We start from the raw sequence: 18935 nt of genomic DNA, 5'->3' as shown, positions 1-18935 counted from the left end.
TCAAAGGTTTTTTTTCCACGTGGGGTTGATTTCTCTGTCCAGCCTAAGGGACATGGCATTCCAATCCTGTAAAGTCTCTGGTATTCCTCTGATGCTGCATGCTTTTTTAACTTCTGGGTCAATAGCATTCTTAAAATAGTGCGGAAGTATTCTGTCAGGCCAGTTCATGAGGTTGCTTGTGACCCTTCTAAAGTCCCATACAAAGTATTTTAAGGGTCGCTTGCCTTGTTTCTTTTCTATTATTTTGTCTTCACTTTCCCCAATTCTATCAGGATTCTCAAATCTAGCCCTAAAAATAAAGGCATCGACATCCTGTAGCTCCAGTGCTTCGTCATAGTGCAATTGAGCTACCCAATTTGAAGCATCCCCTTCATTCATCCCATCTCTGATTGCGGAAACCAGGTCACAATCTGTTGCATATTGGTTTCCAAACTGACCTATGTGGGACCACATCTGAGTACTGAAGTAAGCAAAGTGTTCATGCCATCCATCAAACGTTGCTTGAAAAGCCAATTGATCTGGTCGGAAGGGGGGGGTGAGGGGATCGGCATAGAACTGCGGGGGCTGAACTGGAATGTGTTGAGCCAGCTGTGGCATGTAGGGGCTCTGTAGGGGTACTCCAAGGGGAGGCTGAATTGGCACCTGCTGAGCAGAGGCCATCTGTTGAATTCTTCTCCGCAATGGGAAGGGGGGTGCAGTCTGCTGCCTGCGCAGATCCCTTTGCTGAGAAGGGATCGCTGCTTCTCTTTGGGCTCAGGGTGCTCCCAAACCAGGTGGTGCAACAGGTGCTAGCATCCACTGGTGTTGGACCCACCCTGACCAGGATAAAATCCCCACCCTGGAGGAATACTCTCTGCAGGGGGTAATCTCCTTGCTGATTGTGGAGGGGGAGAAACATAATCAATGTCAGCTGTATCTGCTGTCTCTCCCTTTCTGCTTGGGCCTGCTGGGCTGGGCCAATCCTTTGACTACCTCCAACCGACGCCACGCTAGTTCCACTGTCAATTCTTGGACTAGGGAAAGTAAAGGTGGGCTGTGTTAGGACCCAGCTTGTTTGGAGAGGTTGTCGCTGTGAGACATAACTTTCCACTTTAAGTTGCTGAAATTGGTCTGGGATCCCTGCCAACAACTGGCTTCGGGATGGAGGCAACAGGTTCCAGTCTTGGGAGTTGTCTGATTCCAATGTCCCCCAACTTCTCCACTCTGTCTCGTGGGACATCCTCAGAAGGCTGGAGAAGGAAAGATGTTCAGACAGCTTCTCCTCCAGTCTCATCTCTGGATTCAGCTCCGTCTGGCAGTTTCTCCATGAATCTGTCTCCTGAGGCTGGTTGCCTGAATCCATCTCCTTGGGTCGGGCGCCTAGTCTCCATCTCTTCTCTGCAGCTTCCAACACTTGCAAAAATTATTCAGAAGGGGGACAGGGGGCCTCAATTAGTTCTCTGGTGTCAAGCCCCATAGCCCCTTCTGTAGATCCTTCCCTTTTTTTCATCTTCACTGAGTCTTCGCACTGCTCTATTTTTGGAGTCAGTCATTTTTGGAGTCAGTGTGATCTTAGCGGAGTTTTATGAAATGGTACTAATACTTTACATGATCTTAATTCTATGCCTTTGTTTATACAGTCCAGGCTTGTATTAGCTTTTTTGGTGGTGGCTGCTGCACATTGCTGGCTCATATTCAAATGATCATCCATTAGGACTCATGATTCACTTAACTGCAATTATTTCCTTAACAGTGGCAAAAAAGATTGTAAAATGAAGTGCAACTCATTTTGCCAACTCACTTAGGAATGTACATTTTGGACTCGATTATAGTTTTAAGTTAATTACTTGTAGTTACCTTTGAGACTATTAACTTACAAGGTGTGATCCCGCAAAGCAAAACTTACATACCACCTCTTTCTATCCCTTGGTTAATAATACCCAATTTCTAGGGCATATTCAAAAGCACACAACCAAGTACAAAGCAGGGAGTCATTCTCAAGTTTAGCATATATCCTCAACCCCTACAGATCTATTCTTCGTAACAAATTAAGATGCTTGTTTTGTTTGAGACATAAATTTGCAGGGTGGCTGAATCCCATAACTTTTCATTCAGGCTCTGAAAGGATACAGTAAAGGTTGCTATGCTTTATCCAAAGGAAGTGAACTTTTCCATGGGAGAGGACTGGGGTCAGGTCGCATTCCTCCTCCTTTTGCATGAAGAGTGGCATGAAGTAATCAATCTCTGACATGCTGACATCTCCCTTATAGTTGCGGCTGATTAGTGGCTACAGTAGAGAAAAGTGGTTAAACAATGTAGAATTCAAAAGCATTGAATATGTATGTTTAGAATAAGCACTGGAAGAGGAGTCTCTCCTTTTACTACAGTGCAAAGCATATATTTTTCTCCAGCTGCTTCCCAAAGAGATTTAAACACCAGTTTCTGCAATTAAATTCTAACACTATATTCTCCAGGCTATGTTGGATTGCAATGTATCTTGTATATACAAGACACATTGCAGGTCTAGGCCAAATAAAAAAGAGCTACTCTACAGTAGAACACTGACGGATGAGCAGATGTCTTTCCATGTATCTGTGGTGAAAAAAATCATTGCTTAGGTATCCTGAGGGAAAACTCCAATAGTAGGAGCCCCATATTTCAACATGCCCCATCTGTCAAGAGCCAGAGTATTACTTATAAAAACTATAAAATCTGCACTATGAACTTGTAAGAACAAAAAAGATAAGTAGAATGCAGTGCTTCAGATTTAATTTGGAGGGTACTGGCGGCAGCAGGATATTGGTCCAACTACTTTGCTTAAAAAAATCAACATTAGATTAGATTAGATTAGATTAGATAGATAGATAGATACCCTGTTTCTCCAACAATACGGCCTCCCCCAATAGGAAGTCCCAGCATGTTTTATAGGCATGAAATGAAATTAAGCCACTCCCCCCAAATTAAGGCCTATATTAAAACATGCGAAATGGTGGGGGATGGTGGGGGGCTTGCCGTTAGGAAGTACTTTTGTTGCACACCTGGATATGGTGCTGCCTGCGTTGACCCCGATACGAAGTGCCCCACTAACGCCGAGGTCAACATCCAAGCCGTCGCTGCCCGCCCGAAGATGCAGGGGGGGAATTAAGTCACCCCCGAAAAGGCGGCCTAGCCATTTTTTCGGGGCTCAAAAAAAAAAAAAGACCCGGCCTTATTATATGAGAAACACGGTAGATAGATAGATAGATAGATAGATAGATAGATAGATAGATAGATAGATAGATAGATAGATAGATAGGTAGATTTGTTTTAGGTCCACTATCTGAGTAATAAAACAATACAGGGAGACAGTTTGTTACCTAGATACTGTAGAAAGTAAGCACCCACCCCTCTCTTAGAAGAATGAAATATTTTGAGAAATATTAAAAAGGAAGAATATTATATTTCTCAGGATGAGAAATGGAGAAACAGGTTTTTTAGAGGGAGAAAGCAGCCCTTACCTTTTCTTAATAGCCCACAGCAGATGTCAGCACTTAAGAAATAAAAAATAGAGAGGGCGGGGCTGACGTTGCGATAAGACGATGGGAGATTCATGACCTCCTGGAGAGCCATCGAAATCATCGCAGCTGGACAGTCTGTTTGGACCCAAATCGTCCCAAAGAGATGGTGGGAGAGGAGAGTGCATCCTGCTGATCCCAGGGACACTGCAAAGTCCCTGGTTGATCCAGGAAAAGCTCTCTAATCTGGCTGCAGAGGAAAGTGGCCATTGAAAAGCTGCTGAAAGGTTGGGACAGCTCCAGAACGGAAGAGGATACAGAAACAAAGTGTGTCGGCTTTGGGTGAGGTTTTTTAAAAACATTCTGACTAAGAATGAAAGAGCACCTTAAGGGGGAAAAGATTTTAAGAAGATAGAAGACAGAAGAGAAAATAAATGATGAAATTGAGCTTATTTTAAACTGTCAAAACTAATTATTTTACTGTACTTTAACAAGAAATTAATTTTTCAAACTGGACTGGACTTTACAACAATAATTAAAGGAAGAAAATTTTTAACTTTTACCTTAAATATAGATCTTGGACTATTTTTTTCCCTTTTTGTTTTCTCTCTTAAAAGTGAATTTTGTTAGAAACTTTTAGTTACAATATAACAAGGTACTGGAAACAAAGCAAAGCAACACTGCCACTTAGAGGCTTTAAAAAAATTTTTTGGAAGGGACTAAAAGAATAAGCTTGTGAGAAAATTTTCTTGGTCACAGGCTGTTTACATTTAGAGAAGATAGAGAGCTGAGCACTGAACAATAATTGTTTATACAGGTGTTGCTCTTGCAAAACAATCTAAACGGACTGAAGTGGAAAGAGAAAAGACTACTGTGACCTTGGACAATATCTTGTTGATACTACAACTGTGCACTTTGGACATTGCATGGTGGCTGGGGTTTGCTTTGTGACTAACATTTAAAATTACAATTGATTTTTGTTTTTGTTTTTCTGTGGTTGGTATTTCCTTTGGGCCTTTTTTGCTTTTCCTAAACCATTACTTTTTTGCTTCAGCCTTACTGTTGGAATATACTCCCCCCCCTCTGCTTCCCTTCAACACTACTTGTGGACTACTTTTTAAAATCATTATTATTGTTGTTTTTTTCTCCTTTTTCTTGCATCAGTTCTATGAGGATTCTATATTTTGAAACAACTGGCTCTTATATCTTAATTTTTTTTCCAATTTACTTTCACTTTTTCTTGCTCCTTGGAACAAAGAATTTGGTTCCCCCCCTTGTTTTTTACTTTTACTTGTCCTCCTCTTATAATAAGGTAGAGAAGAACCTGAAGAAAATTGGTCCTGGTGTTGTTGGCAGACACTTTTTGACTAGAATTATAACTAACCAGAGATGAGGAAGACAGCTGCTACAGTCTCATCGATCCCTACCTCCTCCTCTCTAAGCCCAACCAGTCAAACAATGTTACAGCAGGAGAAAGAGAGAAGGAGAAGGAAAAGGGTGTCTCAATGCAAGAATTAAAGCTGATAATGCAAGCAATAGAAGAACAAGGGAGGCGTATGGAAGGTAAAATGGGGAAAATGGAAGAGAGAATGGAAAAAAATGGATGAAAAAATGGAGAATATACAACAAATGATGATGAAGAATGAGGAAAGGTTCCAAAAAATAGAAGAGGAGATCAAACAGAGAAAAAAGCAAGAGAAATAGATAACAGGCTGATAGCAATTGAGCAAGATAAGGGAAAGGAAATGATTGCCTGGGAGATGGACAGAGCTGATTTCTACCAAAGATTTCAAAATATTGAAGAAGAAAAAAAGAGAAAACCTTGCAGAATTAATGATGAAGCGCTAGCAGGAGCTTTGGAGATATCAACAGAAAAAATGATGGATGGATTGATGAAGTATTCCGAGTATATACAAGATATGCTATGAGACATAAACTACCCAGAGAAATCTATGTGAGATTTACTAAGAAAGCAATTAAAACAGAAATTTTACAGAAAGCAAGAGATGACCCACTGAAATATAAAGGGAAGGAGATTATAGTCCTAAAACAAGTACTGAGGAAAGTGAGAGATTTGAGAAGAGAATATCAATTCTTGACAAAAATTCTAATTAAGAAAGCAGTGAATTATGGATGGATGATTCCAGAAGATTTGATGTTCACTTGGGAAGAACAAAGACATAGATTGGATTCAATAGAGAAAGCAGAACAATTTTATAATGAATATTTTAGAGGAAAAGAAGAAGAGAGAACAAGAGATGAGGAAATAAATTAAACTTTGCGGGGATATGGCTGAAGAAAAAGAAGAAGAAAGGAGAAGGGAAGAAGGAGCAGTAGGTGGAAGGATGGAACCAAAAGAAGAAAGAGAGCAAAGAACAACGAGAGCAATAAACCCTACATATAAAGTGTAAACAATGGAAGAAGAATTTTTTTTCAATAAATATAAGTGGATTGAATTTGGCCACCAAAAGGAAGAAAACGTTTCATAAGTTAGAAAAATTAAAGTTAGACATAATCCGCTTGCAAGAAGTTCATATTAAAAAACAACATTCTCAAGTATTGGACTGTCCCAGAATTGGGAATTTATACACCTCATTGGCACAATAAATAAAAGAGGAGTAGTCCTATATGTTAAGAATACAATAAAAGCCAAACTAATTTTTTCGGATGAAGAAGGAAGAATACTAATGGTGGAAATAATAGACAATAATTCAAAGATGCTTTTAATTGCAATATATGTACCAAATGAAAAACAAGAAGAATTTTATAAAAAAACTGCACAAGAAAATAATAGAATTGGAATATGACAATATATGTATTCTTGGAGATTTCAACACTATAGTGGACATAGAATTGGACTACAGAACACAGAAAGCTAACCAAAAAAAATAGAAAGACACGGCCAAAATCCTTTTTTAAGATGGTAGAAGAATTAAGTATGCAGGACGTTTGGAGATAAATGAATCTTAAGAATAGACAATACACATTTTATTCTAATAGACATTTATCATGGTCAAGAATAGATATGATTTGGATGTCAACGGAACTAATCTCAAACATACAAGAAGCAAATATTGAAACAGGTACTTGTGCGGACCACAAACCAATATGGGTCAAATGGAAGGGACAAAAGAAAAGATCAAGATGGACTCTGAATAATTCAATTTTGAAGGAAAAAGAATGTATACAAAACATGGAAAAAGAACTGGCTTTTTTCTTTAAAGAAAATAATAAAAATGTCATACAAAATGTATGAGACACTATGAAGGCCTATATTAGAGGTCTGATTATAACTTATACGAGAAGAAGGAATATTAAAAAAAGACAAGCACAACAAATCTTAGAAGAGGATTACAAAAAACTGGAGAAAGAACTACAAAGATATCCACAAAAAAAGAACCTCAAAAGCCAAATGAAAATAGTTAAGCACAAAATGGGGCTGATGGAAAAAGAAGAGTTGGCACAAAAAATTAGGAGAGCTAAACAGAACTTTTTCAAAAATGCAAACAAACCAGGCAGATGGTTAGCATATAAATTGAAAAAGGAGTGAGAAACAAAAAGGATAATACAATTAATAGATGAACATGGAACAGTTTGCTATGGAAATGAGGAAAAAAAGAAATAGTTCAGAAGTATTATGAAAAATTATATGAGCAAGAGAATATTGAAGAAATAAAAGTTAATTCTGCAAAAAGCAGAATTGCCCCAAATACCCGAGGAAACTAAGATAATGTTCAAAGGGAAAATAACAATGATGGAACTGGACTTCCGGTGGTGAGGTCACAGTGGAGCGGAACAGGAGAGCGATCTCTGCAATCCTGTATCCGAATTTTCGTGCTTGGAAGAGGCATCATGAAGGTTGGAGAGACACACGAATTAGAAGGGGAAACCTAGGAGCAGAGTGGAGGAAAGCAACCTCCTGGTGTGACGAGGGAAAGCCCTTTGAATCCGGCATGAAAGAAATCTGGCATCTACAGCGGGTCTGAAGCTGTGACAGCCAGCTGTGATTGGGAAGCAGGAAAGTGGATCAACACAAGACATCAGAAGAAGAACGGCAGACTGGGACAGTTTTTGAGAGGTGAGAGAAGAGAGCCCTGTAAAAGATTCTTGACAGAGGGAGTCTCTGGAGAGAGTGAATAAAGCAACTAATTGGTGGGGGATAGTGGAGCGAAAGGGAGAGGAGGAAACAGAACAGTTTGACAGCTGAGAGAGAGTGCTGCAGAAGAAAAGATTGAGACTCTGTGAATAAAAACTTAAAATTTCTACGATTTGGATTGATTACTAGCAGAGCCGAAAAGAGACATTAGAGAGAACAATTGGAACTTTAATGGAGAACTGTAGTGGAACCATTTTGATAGAAAGCTGTGACTGTGCAATTTGAGAGTGAAAGTGACTAAGTAGTTAAAGACAGCTGATGAAACAGGAAATCAGGAAAGTAATTTGACGGTGTGCAGAAGAAAGGGAAAGAAGAAGGAAGAAAGAAGAAGAAAGCTGAATAATTTCTAAGTATTAAATTTAAATTTGTATACTGGGGAAAAATAATATCTATATCTTTATCTATATCTATCTATCTATCTCTATCTATCTATCTATAGGAATGTTTGTAAGAAGAATTAATTTATGTATCCTAATTTATAGATTGCTACATTCTTTATAACTGCTATACCCTATATATCCTTTATATTCTTTCCACAATTTGATACTTTGGACAACAACTAATTAATCAATTGATGTATAGCTAATTAATGGTTATATATTGATTCATAGACTTAATTGAGCTATAAGAAAGTTATAAGACATAGTATATAAGGAAAGAAAATAATCTAACACATATTTATCTATACTTATTGAATTATATATGTTTACTATATAATCTATTATATTTTATTTAGGATTATACTCAATTTATTAAAAGGACTAAATAAGATTAGAAAAGAGGGTTATAGACTATCATAGATTATAAACAATAACGATATTTATCTTAACATTGTTGTTTAAATACATATATATATATAAAAGGTGTACATAAAATTAAGGAGAGACATTACTAAGCATATTAGACCTTGTAGTGATAAACTGAAGGGATTAGAATAAGATAAAAGGGAAGAGATATAAACACAGACAACACAGAAGGGAGTTGATACAACGGATGATAATATTGAAAGACTTTCTCAAGAAAATAGGTAGATTTGGGAAGCCTAAGATGTCCACCATGACAACCACTGCTAAGATTGGGAAGAAAACAACATCCAACCCAACATCAATGATAGCATCACCAGCAGGACAACGTTCAATAGAGGCTGAATCCTGAGAAGACAAGTCAGGTATCAAATATGCAAACAATTCAAATGGCATTAACAACAATACAAGAAACGATGGTGAGAAACCACGCAGACTTTAAAACTGAAATGGGGGAAATGAAAGATAAAATATGGAAACTAGACGAGAAGATAAGTACAATCCAACAAACAGTAGTAAAGATGGAACATAAGATGAAAGCAGTGGAGGCAAAGGTCGAACAAACAGACAAGAAAGTAGAATCAATAGAACAGAAATTAATGGGAGAGAACAGGAAATTAGAAGAGGCAATTGCATATTTGGAGATGGAAAAGGCTGATTTCTTCCTCAGATTTCAGAATGTAACAGAAGAAAGAGGGGAGGACTTGCCCAAATTAATGGCAGATCTCATAGCAGAAGTGTTACAAAAAGAGGGCCAAGAGGTTTGAAGGGAAATGGACGAGGTATATAGAATATATACCAACTATACAGATGTTTTAAACTTCCAAGAGAGGTTCATATAAGATTCTCAAAGAAACAACTGAGAGATGAGATATACAAAGTGACTAGAGACAAACCGCTGATATTTAAGGGAACAGAAATTGTAACGTTGAAACAAATTCCAAGAAGAATAAGGGAATACAGAAAGAAATATAGATTCCTGACCGCCCAACTGAATAAGAATAACATCTTGTTCAAATGGCTCTTCCCAGAGGGAATGCTAATATCATGGCAGGATAAAAAATTTAAACTATATAGTATAGAAAAAGTGAGGGAATTTTTTGAACTGTATGTGGTATCAGGAGAAGACCAGAACAGCAATGAGGAAGTGGAAACCAGGAGCTAAGAAGATGGTCGGGTGGAGGAAAGAGAAATAGAACAAGAGGAAAGAGAACAGAAGAAGTGGAAAGAGAAGGCGTAAGAATGAGACACCAAACAAGAGCAAACAAGCTTCAACAAGTAACAACTACAGAGTAAGATGGTGGAAGAAATCAAATTGATTTCCATTAACATCAACGGTTTAAATTCACAAATTAAAAGGAAAAAAACGATAACTAAACTACAGAAATTGAACTTAGATATTATATGCCTTCAAGAAACACATCCAGAAACATCAAAGTAAACTGTTAGAAGCAACAGTTTTATAGGAGATTTATATGTATCTCTAGCCCAACAAAAAAGGGGGATAGCAATATATATTAAGAAACATTTACAAGCAAAGCAGGTATATGCAGACAAGGAGGGTAGGATCCTGATGTTAGAAGTTTATATAAACTATAAGAAAATGTTATTGACAGTGATATATACACCAAACGAGAAACAAGAAATTTTTTATACTAAATTATACAGAAAATTATTAGAACAGGAATATGAGAACATATGCCTGCTAGGTGATTTCAATGCAATAGCAAGTTGAGGAAAAGATTATAATAATGAAAATCCAGGGGAAAAAAGGAAAAGGAAAACATTACCAAAAGTATTTTATCAAATGGCAGAAGAATTAGGATTAAAAGACATATGGAGAGAAAGAAATCCAGACAAAAAACAATATACCTATTATTCAGCACCACACACATCATGGTCAAGATTGGATGTGTTATGGACAAATGCGGAAATTGAGCATAATATAAAAGAAATAGAAATTGAAACTAACACATGGGCCGACCATAATTCTATTAAAATAACTTGGAAAGGATTGAAAAAGAACAGAAGATGGATGCTAAATAAGGAGATCCTAAAAGAAAAAGAATGTGTCAAGTTGATGGAAAAAGAATTGGAGTTCTTTCTGAAAGAAAATAAAAAACAACAAACATCAATTCCAAACCTATGTGACACGACCAAAGCATACATCAGGGGGTATGCAATTTCATATAATACACATAGACACAAAGAAATAAAAGGAGAACAATCTAAACTACTAGATACTCTTAATGAGTTAGAAAAAAACACTAGAAAAAACACCACATAATAACACAGCAAATATGGAGAGGATAATGATTAGACATAAATTGAATATGTTAGCACAAGATGAATGGTTAGAGGACATGAAAAAGATAAAACAGAATTATTTTGAACACGCAAATAAGCCAGGAAGGTGGCTAGCCTACAGACTTAAGAAAAGGAAAAAGGATCAATCCAACAATTGAAGGATGCTGATGGTATGTTACAACATCAAATTGAAAAGAAAAAAACATATTGTTAAGTTTTTTTGAGGAACTATATAGTAGGGAAGACGTACCAGAGGAAAATATCCAACATTATTTAGAAGGGAAAGGGCTACCCGCGATCCTGGAAGAGAATAAAGAAGAGATAAACAGGGAAATAACACTAAAAGAACTCCAAGAAGCAATCCTGAAACAGAAAAACAATAAGACACCGGGACCGGATGGTTTCCCAGGGGAACTGTATAAAACGCTCCAAGAAAAATTAGAAATGCAATTGTTAGAATTTTACAATGAGGTACTGACAACAGCGAACTTACCCAAGTCATGCGGGGAGACATACATAACATTGATCCCAAAAAAAGATTCGGACCACCAATTAATTCAAAATTATAGGCCCATATCCCTTTTAAATGTTGACTATAAAATATTTATGTCCATAATGGCAGAAAGATTGAAAAAAACCCTGAACCAGATCATTCATAGTGACCAAAATGGATTCTTACCGAACAAACAAATAAAAAATAATACCAGAATGGTAATGAATATAATAGAATACTATGAAGCAAACCCAAGAAAACAATTGGCAATGGTCTTCCTCGATGCACAAAAGGCATTCGACAATGTTAGTTGGCAGTTTATAATACAACAATTAAAAAGCATGCAATTTGGCAATAAATTTATCAAACTGATTTTGACAATTTATACGACACAGATGGCCAGTGTAATACTGAATGGTGATAGAACTGAAACTTTTAAGATCAACAAGGGAGTAAGACAGGGATGCCCACTGTCAACCTTCTTCTTCATCCTTACCTTAGAAAACTTATTGGAAAACATTAAGAAAAATGAAGAAATTAAAGGGGCCTTAATCAAAAAGGAGCATTATAAGGTACAGGCATTTGCCGATGATATAGTATTTTTTCTGGAAGATCCAGAAGATACGGGAGTAAAATTAATAAAGGAAATAGAGGAATTTGGCAAGGTTGCAGGCCTTAAGATAAATGAAAACAAAACAAAATTATTGACTAAAAATGTAAAAGATAAGCAAAAAAAAAAAAAGAATTGGAAGGAAAATTGGGAATGCAAAGTGTGAAAAAAGTAAAATATTTAGGCATTTGGTTAACAGCAAGATGCTCTTCAATCAAAAAAGATAATTATGACAAATTAATAAAACAAATTTAAAAAGAATTAGAAATGTGGGGGGAATTACAGCTATTATTACTGGGGAAAATCATGGCAATTAAAATGTCTACTTTACTAAAAATACTATAACTTTTTCAAACTGTACCAATAAGATTGGATAAAACCTTTTTTAAAGAATTAGATCGAATAATAAGTAAATTTGTTTGGGATGGGGAAAAAAGCCAGGATAAAAATGAAACTATTACAGGACAAAAGAGAAAGGGGTGGCTTTGGACTCCCTGACTGGAAAATGTATTACCAGGCTGCAGCTATGGTATGGATTAAAGATTGGATCAACCTGGAAAATAGAAGAGCATTGTTGATAGAGGGTCATGACTTGCAGAGAGGGTGGCATAGTTTTCTGTGGGATGGGAAATGTAAACAGCATGCATATTTTCAGAGACATATGATTAGAGATTCATTAATTCGGACATGGAACAAGATTAAAAAGAACCATTATACTAAAATACCGAACTGGTTGTCAACTATGGAAGCACAAATCTACCCAAACACAATGGATCTGGGAAAAAAGAGGATTTATAAAGATTAGAAACACAAGGAAGATTAAAAATGAGACAAGTTATCAACAACAGAGGCATTTACGTATCCAAATGTATTTAAAATGGAATATACTGTTAGATATAATGAAATCTTAAATAAAAAGGGTGAACTCAAAACAAAGCAAGAACTAGAGGAACAAGGGATAAATATGAGTTGGTATTCATATTTGCAAATACATTCTAGATATGAAAAAGATAATTAGATAGGTTTTACAAAGAATTTACTGAATTAGATAAAATTCTAACAGATACTGAAGAGAATACGATTTTAAAATGTTATGGTTATTTATTAGAGGTGAAAGTAGAGGAAAAAGAAATTAAAAGAATTACAGCAACAAAATATAAAGATAGATTGGTGGCCATAAATGCAAATTCAGGCGAGATAACAAAAAGGACAAAGAACAATTTGGTTTCTGCATGGAAAAGCATCAATTAGATAAAATTCTACAAGAAATGGAAAAGAAAATGATCTCAAGAATATATAATTTTCTACTAAATTTTAAAATGGAAGAAGAGGTGGTCAAAGAGACGATGGTGGTATGAGTGAAAAACGTTGGCCATAATATAAACTTGAAAAATTGAGAATGTGGGGATTAAATTACAAATTAATTACATTTACAGCATACAGGGAACATCAATATAAAATGTTCTACAAATTGCACCTTCCTCCCGCTAGACTGGCAAAAATGTTTAACTCAGACCCAAACTGTTGGAAATGTGGAAACGAAAAAGGCACTTATTTTCATACCTGGTGAACATGCCAGGAGGTGAAAAAATATTGGAATACAATTAGACAATGGATAGAAGAAATCACAAATCAGAAAATTGATTTTAAACCGGAAACTTTTTTATTAGGTCTAATAACACAAAAATGCAATAAAACAGATAGATATATCATGTTAATATAATCATATTAACAGCTGCAAGGATTTCGTACGCACCACTCTGGAAGGAAAAAGGGGTTCCACCAGAAGGCATGGTTATAAAAAAAATAATAGATTGTATAGAGATGGACAGGCTCACGATGAAAATAAAAGACAGAGAAGATTCAATTTACTATAGGGCCTGGGAAGCCTGGTATGAGTGGTTCAGAAATAAAAAGAAAATAAAATGGCAATTAGGAAAAGAATGAGGGAATATGTAAATATGTAAATATACCATAGAGAAGATTGATGTGTAAGGATAAAAGATATTGATTTTTAGCAAGAGTAAGATGTAATGGTAAAGGAATAAGTAAATACATATACTGAAAATTGTAAGGAGATACAAAAGTTGTCTTGATGTTGATAACAAAGTATAAAGTTTTATTTTATGTTTTTTTAAATTTGAAAACTTAATAAAATTTATTTAAAAAATGATGGAACTGACAGAGGCGATAAACAGACAAAACACTGGAGAAGCACTGGGCCCAGATGGGCTACCAGTGGAATTTTATAAGACTTTTCAGGAATCTTTAAGCACTACAATGCGTGAAGTAATGAGTGAGGTTTTGACAAAAACTAAAGTACCTAATTCATGGACAGAGGCTTATACCAAAAGAAGACATGGATTCACAACAGATAAAAAAACTATAGACCTATATCCCTGCTGAATGCAGATTATAAAATATTTGCCTCAATAATGGCAGAAAGACTTAAAAGATATCTAAATCACTTTATATATACTGATCAAAATGGATTTTTGTCTAAGAGGTAAATAAAAGACAATATGAGAATAATACTGAATACATTGGAATACTGTGAAGCACATCCAGAGAAGCAAATGGCCTTTAGACGTGCAAAAAGCTTTTGATAATGTAAATTGGCGATTTATGTTATTGCAAATGGAAAAGATGGGTTTTGGAGAAAGATTTATTAAAACAATTGAGGCAATATATTACAATCAGCAAAAGTAATGATAAATGGAGATTTGACAGATAATATTAATATCAAAAAAGGAAATAGACAAGGATGTCCTTTGTCGCCATTGCTATTTGTATTGACTTTGGAAGGATTTATAAATATTTATTAGACACACAAGGAAGATTAAAAACGAGACAAGTTAAAAACGAGACAACAGAGGCATTTACGTATCCAAATGTATTTAAAATGGAACACACTGTTAGATATAGTGAAATCTTAAATAAAAAGGGTGAACTCAAAACAAAGCAAGAACTAGAGGAACAAGGGATAAATATGAGTTGGTATTCATATTTGCAAATACATTCTAGATATGAAAAAGATAATTAGATAGGTTTTACAAAGAATTTACTGAACTAGATAAAATTCTTACAGATACTGAAGAGAATATGATTTAAAAATGTTATAGTTATTTATTAGGGGTGAAATTAGAGGAAAAAGAAATTAAAGAGATAATGATTGCATGGGGGAAAATTTTGGATATGCGATAGATCTGGAAAAATGGCAGAAATTATGGACTAGAAACTATAAATTAACAATGTCAACAGCTTACAAAGAGAATTTGTATAAGATGTTTTACAGGTGGCATTTACCCCACAAGACTAGCAAAGATGTTGAAGGATAAATCGCCAAAGTGTTGGAAATGTCATCAGATACCTGACTCATGTGGTGGATATGTGCAGAAGTTAAAAGGTGTTGGACTAAAATGGCTGGAAAAAATGACAAAACAGCACATAGATTTAAAACCAGTGGGGATTTTACCTGAAGGTTACAACAGAGAAATAACATATCTGATTATTAATGTTTTAATTGCAGCCAGAGTTGTATTTGCTCAAAATTGGAAAAATGAGAAAATTCCGATGGAGGAAGAAATGATTAATAATGGAATGTGCAGAAATGAAACATTAGCAATTAGACAGCAAGAAGAAAAGGAGTACTATAAGATTTGGGATTTATTCTATCAATAGATAGAAGAGTAAGAAATTGAAGTACAATGTAACAGTAATGATATATTATAATTGATTATTTGTGAATAAGTTATATTATGAATATAATTCACTAAGAATTGATATTTGCTCTTAAAGATAACTTGGAAATGAAATTAAAATTTTAATGATAGTATAATAAAGATATAATTGCTTTCAAAAGTTGATTAATATATGAATTAAGAGGAAAAAATATAGATATTGTGCACGATATATACCAAACTGACATGCTGTACAATTGTAAAGGTTTTATTTGTATGTTTATTATAAAAATAAAAAAACTTCTTATAAAAATAGATAGCTCTATTCATAAGCAAAGCAAAAACTGCAAGCAGAAATCCATTTAAGACAGGATATTTTGAAATTCCCTGCAGCAAGGTTTGAAAAAAGGTAGGATTAGGCCTCAGCCACAATAGGAATTGTCCAATGCCCCTTCATTGCATGATCCTCACAAACTCCAACCAAACTTAGCTCAGACAAACACCTAGGATTTGCATTTGCTCTTTTGCCTAGAGCCAGCTATGACCCCTACATAACCTCTACATGGCCCCATGGGAATCTGACAACAGCCAATGGAATACATGTTCTTGCACAGGAATAGGAAGTTCAAGTGCAAAGCCCAAGAGAAGGTATAAAAACTCCCCATTCTCAACTCCATGTAGTCAGCTGCACCAGAACCAGAGGTGGTATTCAGCAGGTTCTGACCAGTTCTGGAGAACTGGTAGTGGAAATTTTGAGCAGTTCAGAGAACTGGCAAATACCACCTCTGACTGGAGATTTTACAGTATCCTTCCCCTGCCAAACCCACAGAACTGGTAGTAAAAAAAATTGAATCCCACCACTGACCAGAACCTCAAATATGTGGTCCTGTTCATCAATAAATTGACCCTTTTTCCAATCAGCCTCCATTTTGTCTCCAGTGCCTTTCTCCCAGCTTGGAACTGAAGCAGATGGATGTTTCTTCCCGCAATACTAAGGATAGTAGGTGCATGTATGTGAAACAGAATATGGGGCTTGTTTAACATAGAGAAAATCATAGTAATGATAGTAAAGAGTGAGCAATTCTCAGCTTACATATTACTTTAATAAGGTTGTTGAAATGAAGCCACAATGTAGAACTTGGAAAAGGAAGGAAATAAATGAATATTGTTAATGTGTTGTCTTTACCAGCTTTAAATGGTAACTTTTCATACAAACTTACTCTTAAGATTAGACTTCTCTCTCAAAAATTACCACATACTGTAATGTTTATGCCAGGGATTATAAAGGCTTCTGTGCTCTTGTTTTCAGCCATTCTGTTAAAGAAAGTCTCACACCATTGGTATAATTCTTTATTGACAGTATTACTTCAAACTCTACTTCAGACCAGTCATGCAAGCTTTTTAGCCAAGTATGCTGTTACTATACTGAAATCTTCCATTTTGTCTCCTTGCATGATGGACAATCCAGCTTTCCTGCTACAAACCTGACCCTCCATGCAATTTTAAAGTAACCCAATTTATTTAACAAACTTTCAAGAAAATCCTTAGCAGGATAGAAACAATTGTGCCCACATATTACTTTCCTAGCTAAATTTTTCAGCCTTTGGAGGATAACTCCAGAGTGCACCACTCTCCCAGGTCTCAGCTCTACAATAGAAGCAGAAAACATAATTACAGAACTCCTTATCTTTCTTCAATCTCCTAATCCAAAGAAAAATGCAGGGAAAAGACAATGGGTGGAAAAGGAGACAGACTTGACAGGCAGTGCTGGTGAAAAAGAATGATCAAGTCAGGAGCTACAATCAAGACAGAGGTGCTAAATACGGACTTTTATCTCCCTTTGTTCAATTTGCATTCCCCCCACCCCCACCCCGTTGAAAAGGAAGTAAGGCCATACGACCCTCCACAAAAGAAAGCCTTATCTGCAAACAAGCAGGGAGGCCAATATTCGTAGACCTTCATTACTACTATACCAAGGGGATTATTATTCTCCCTCACACAAACATCTGAAAGCGACAAAGAGGAAGAAGCAAACGGCGGTGAGACTTACCTTGCCTTTCAAGTCAAGGATGAAAATTGCTGAGGCCGACATACTGTCGCGCCGATCTACTTCCTCCTCTTCGACTGAGCTTTGCAACCACCTGAGCCAGGTGAGCGAGCTACACCTTCAGGTGAGCTAGGCTGTCTTAAAGGGAAAGACATTGTCAGGGGAGTGATGGAAAACTTTCAACAGAAAGGAAACGAGCAGTAGCGTTTGGACTGGTGGCTTGGACAGGCAATTGTTCAAGCACACTGCTGTTAATTTCTCAAAGGAGAAGCCAAATTCAAAGGCTATGTGTCGGATAAGGGGGGGGGGCACAGCCCTGTTTTATTTATGAACTCAAGTGAAAGCCTCGAATTATTCATTCTTTTATTTTATTTATTTTTATTTGTCAATTGCTTACAAGATAATAGATATAAGTAAAAACATAGTTATGAATACATGGATACATATAAGAAAAATAAGAAAAAATATATAAAAGAAACAATAGGACAGGGACGGTAGGCAAGTTGGCACGCCCCCCACAGACCTCTTAGGAAAGGGGTGAGGTCAATAGTAGTAGGTTAAAGTTTTTGGGGTTTGGGGAAAAAACCACAGTCACGTAGAGTATTCCAGACATTGACCACTCTGTTGCTGAAGTCGTATTTCCTGCAATCAAGTTTGGTGCGATTAACCTTGAGTTTGTATCTATTGTTAGCTCTAGTGTTGTTATGATTGAAGCTGAAGTATTCATTGACAGGTAGGACATTGCAATGTATGATTTTATATACTATACTTAGATTCTTTTTCGAATCCTCTGGTCAGTTCCATTCCCGAACCTCGGTGGACAGCAGACTGGGTTTACTCCAAAATAAGGAGCGTCTGATAGGCGCATGGTTAAAGTTAGAACATTTACTTTTGCGGAACCGGGCTGAATTTACACATTTATACTGTTGGGGGTGATTTAATCGGAGTGTTGCTCTGACTATTCTGCAATTGGCTGAGTTTACCCCTTATATTAAAATATGGTTTGCAAACTATTTGCAAATTTTATATGTAATAATAAATTATAAGTAAATCTGGCCTTCTTCAGTATTCATACAAATCTAAGCTGTTAGTTTTTGAATAAACTATTATTATTGGCTGGGTCCACACAACAAAAATCAAGTCTCATCAAATCACATGATGGAAAATGAACCCCATTTGCAAATGCTCAAACAAATTCTGAGCTTGTTCAAATGCTCAGAACAAATTCATCATATGGCTTGTTTAAAATGGCCTATTGTATTATCCGAACCTAACTGCTGTGTTTTATAAGCTATGATTTAATGTGCCATGTGAATCTAAAAATCATGGTTAATGGATGATTCTAGGATGAAACAGACCTAATTTT

General features: G+C 36.0%; 1 protein-coding gene across 2 annotated transcripts in view; it reads right to left on the bottom strand.

The window, feature by feature from the left end:
* The window catches only part of AP1M2 (adaptor related protein complex 1 subunit mu 2), a 79300-nt gene extending 61652 nt beyond the window's left edge, over nt 1-17648 (bottom strand). The window contains exons 1-2 of one of the 2 annotated variants that reach the window (XM_026679662.2): nt 17573-17648; nt 2110-2266 (exon numbers count right to left, since the gene is read on the bottom strand). In XM_026679662.2, coding sequence (XP_026535447.1) covers nt 2110-2266; nt 17573-17614 — 199 coding nt within the window. In that variant the 5' untranslated portion in view covers nt 17615-17648. The remainder of the gene's footprint in view (nt 1-2109; nt 2267-17572) is intronic. The other variant, XM_087957116.1, reaches the window with a different exon arrangement.
* Between the last annotated feature and the right edge of the window lie 1287 nt (nt 17649-18935).

The sequence above is a fragment of the Notechis scutatus genome, chromosome 2, assembly GCF_049901735.1.
Source record: "Notechis scutatus isolate UNSWTSFEM ecotype Mainland chromosome 2, rNotScu1.2, whole genome shotgun sequence".
In the NCBI taxonomy this organism is placed as follows: Eukaryota; Metazoa; Chordata; class Lepidosauria; order Squamata; family Elapidae; genus Notechis; species Notechis scutatus.
Note: the sequence above shows the minus strand (reverse complement) of the source record. Positions and strands in the feature narration are given on the sequence as shown.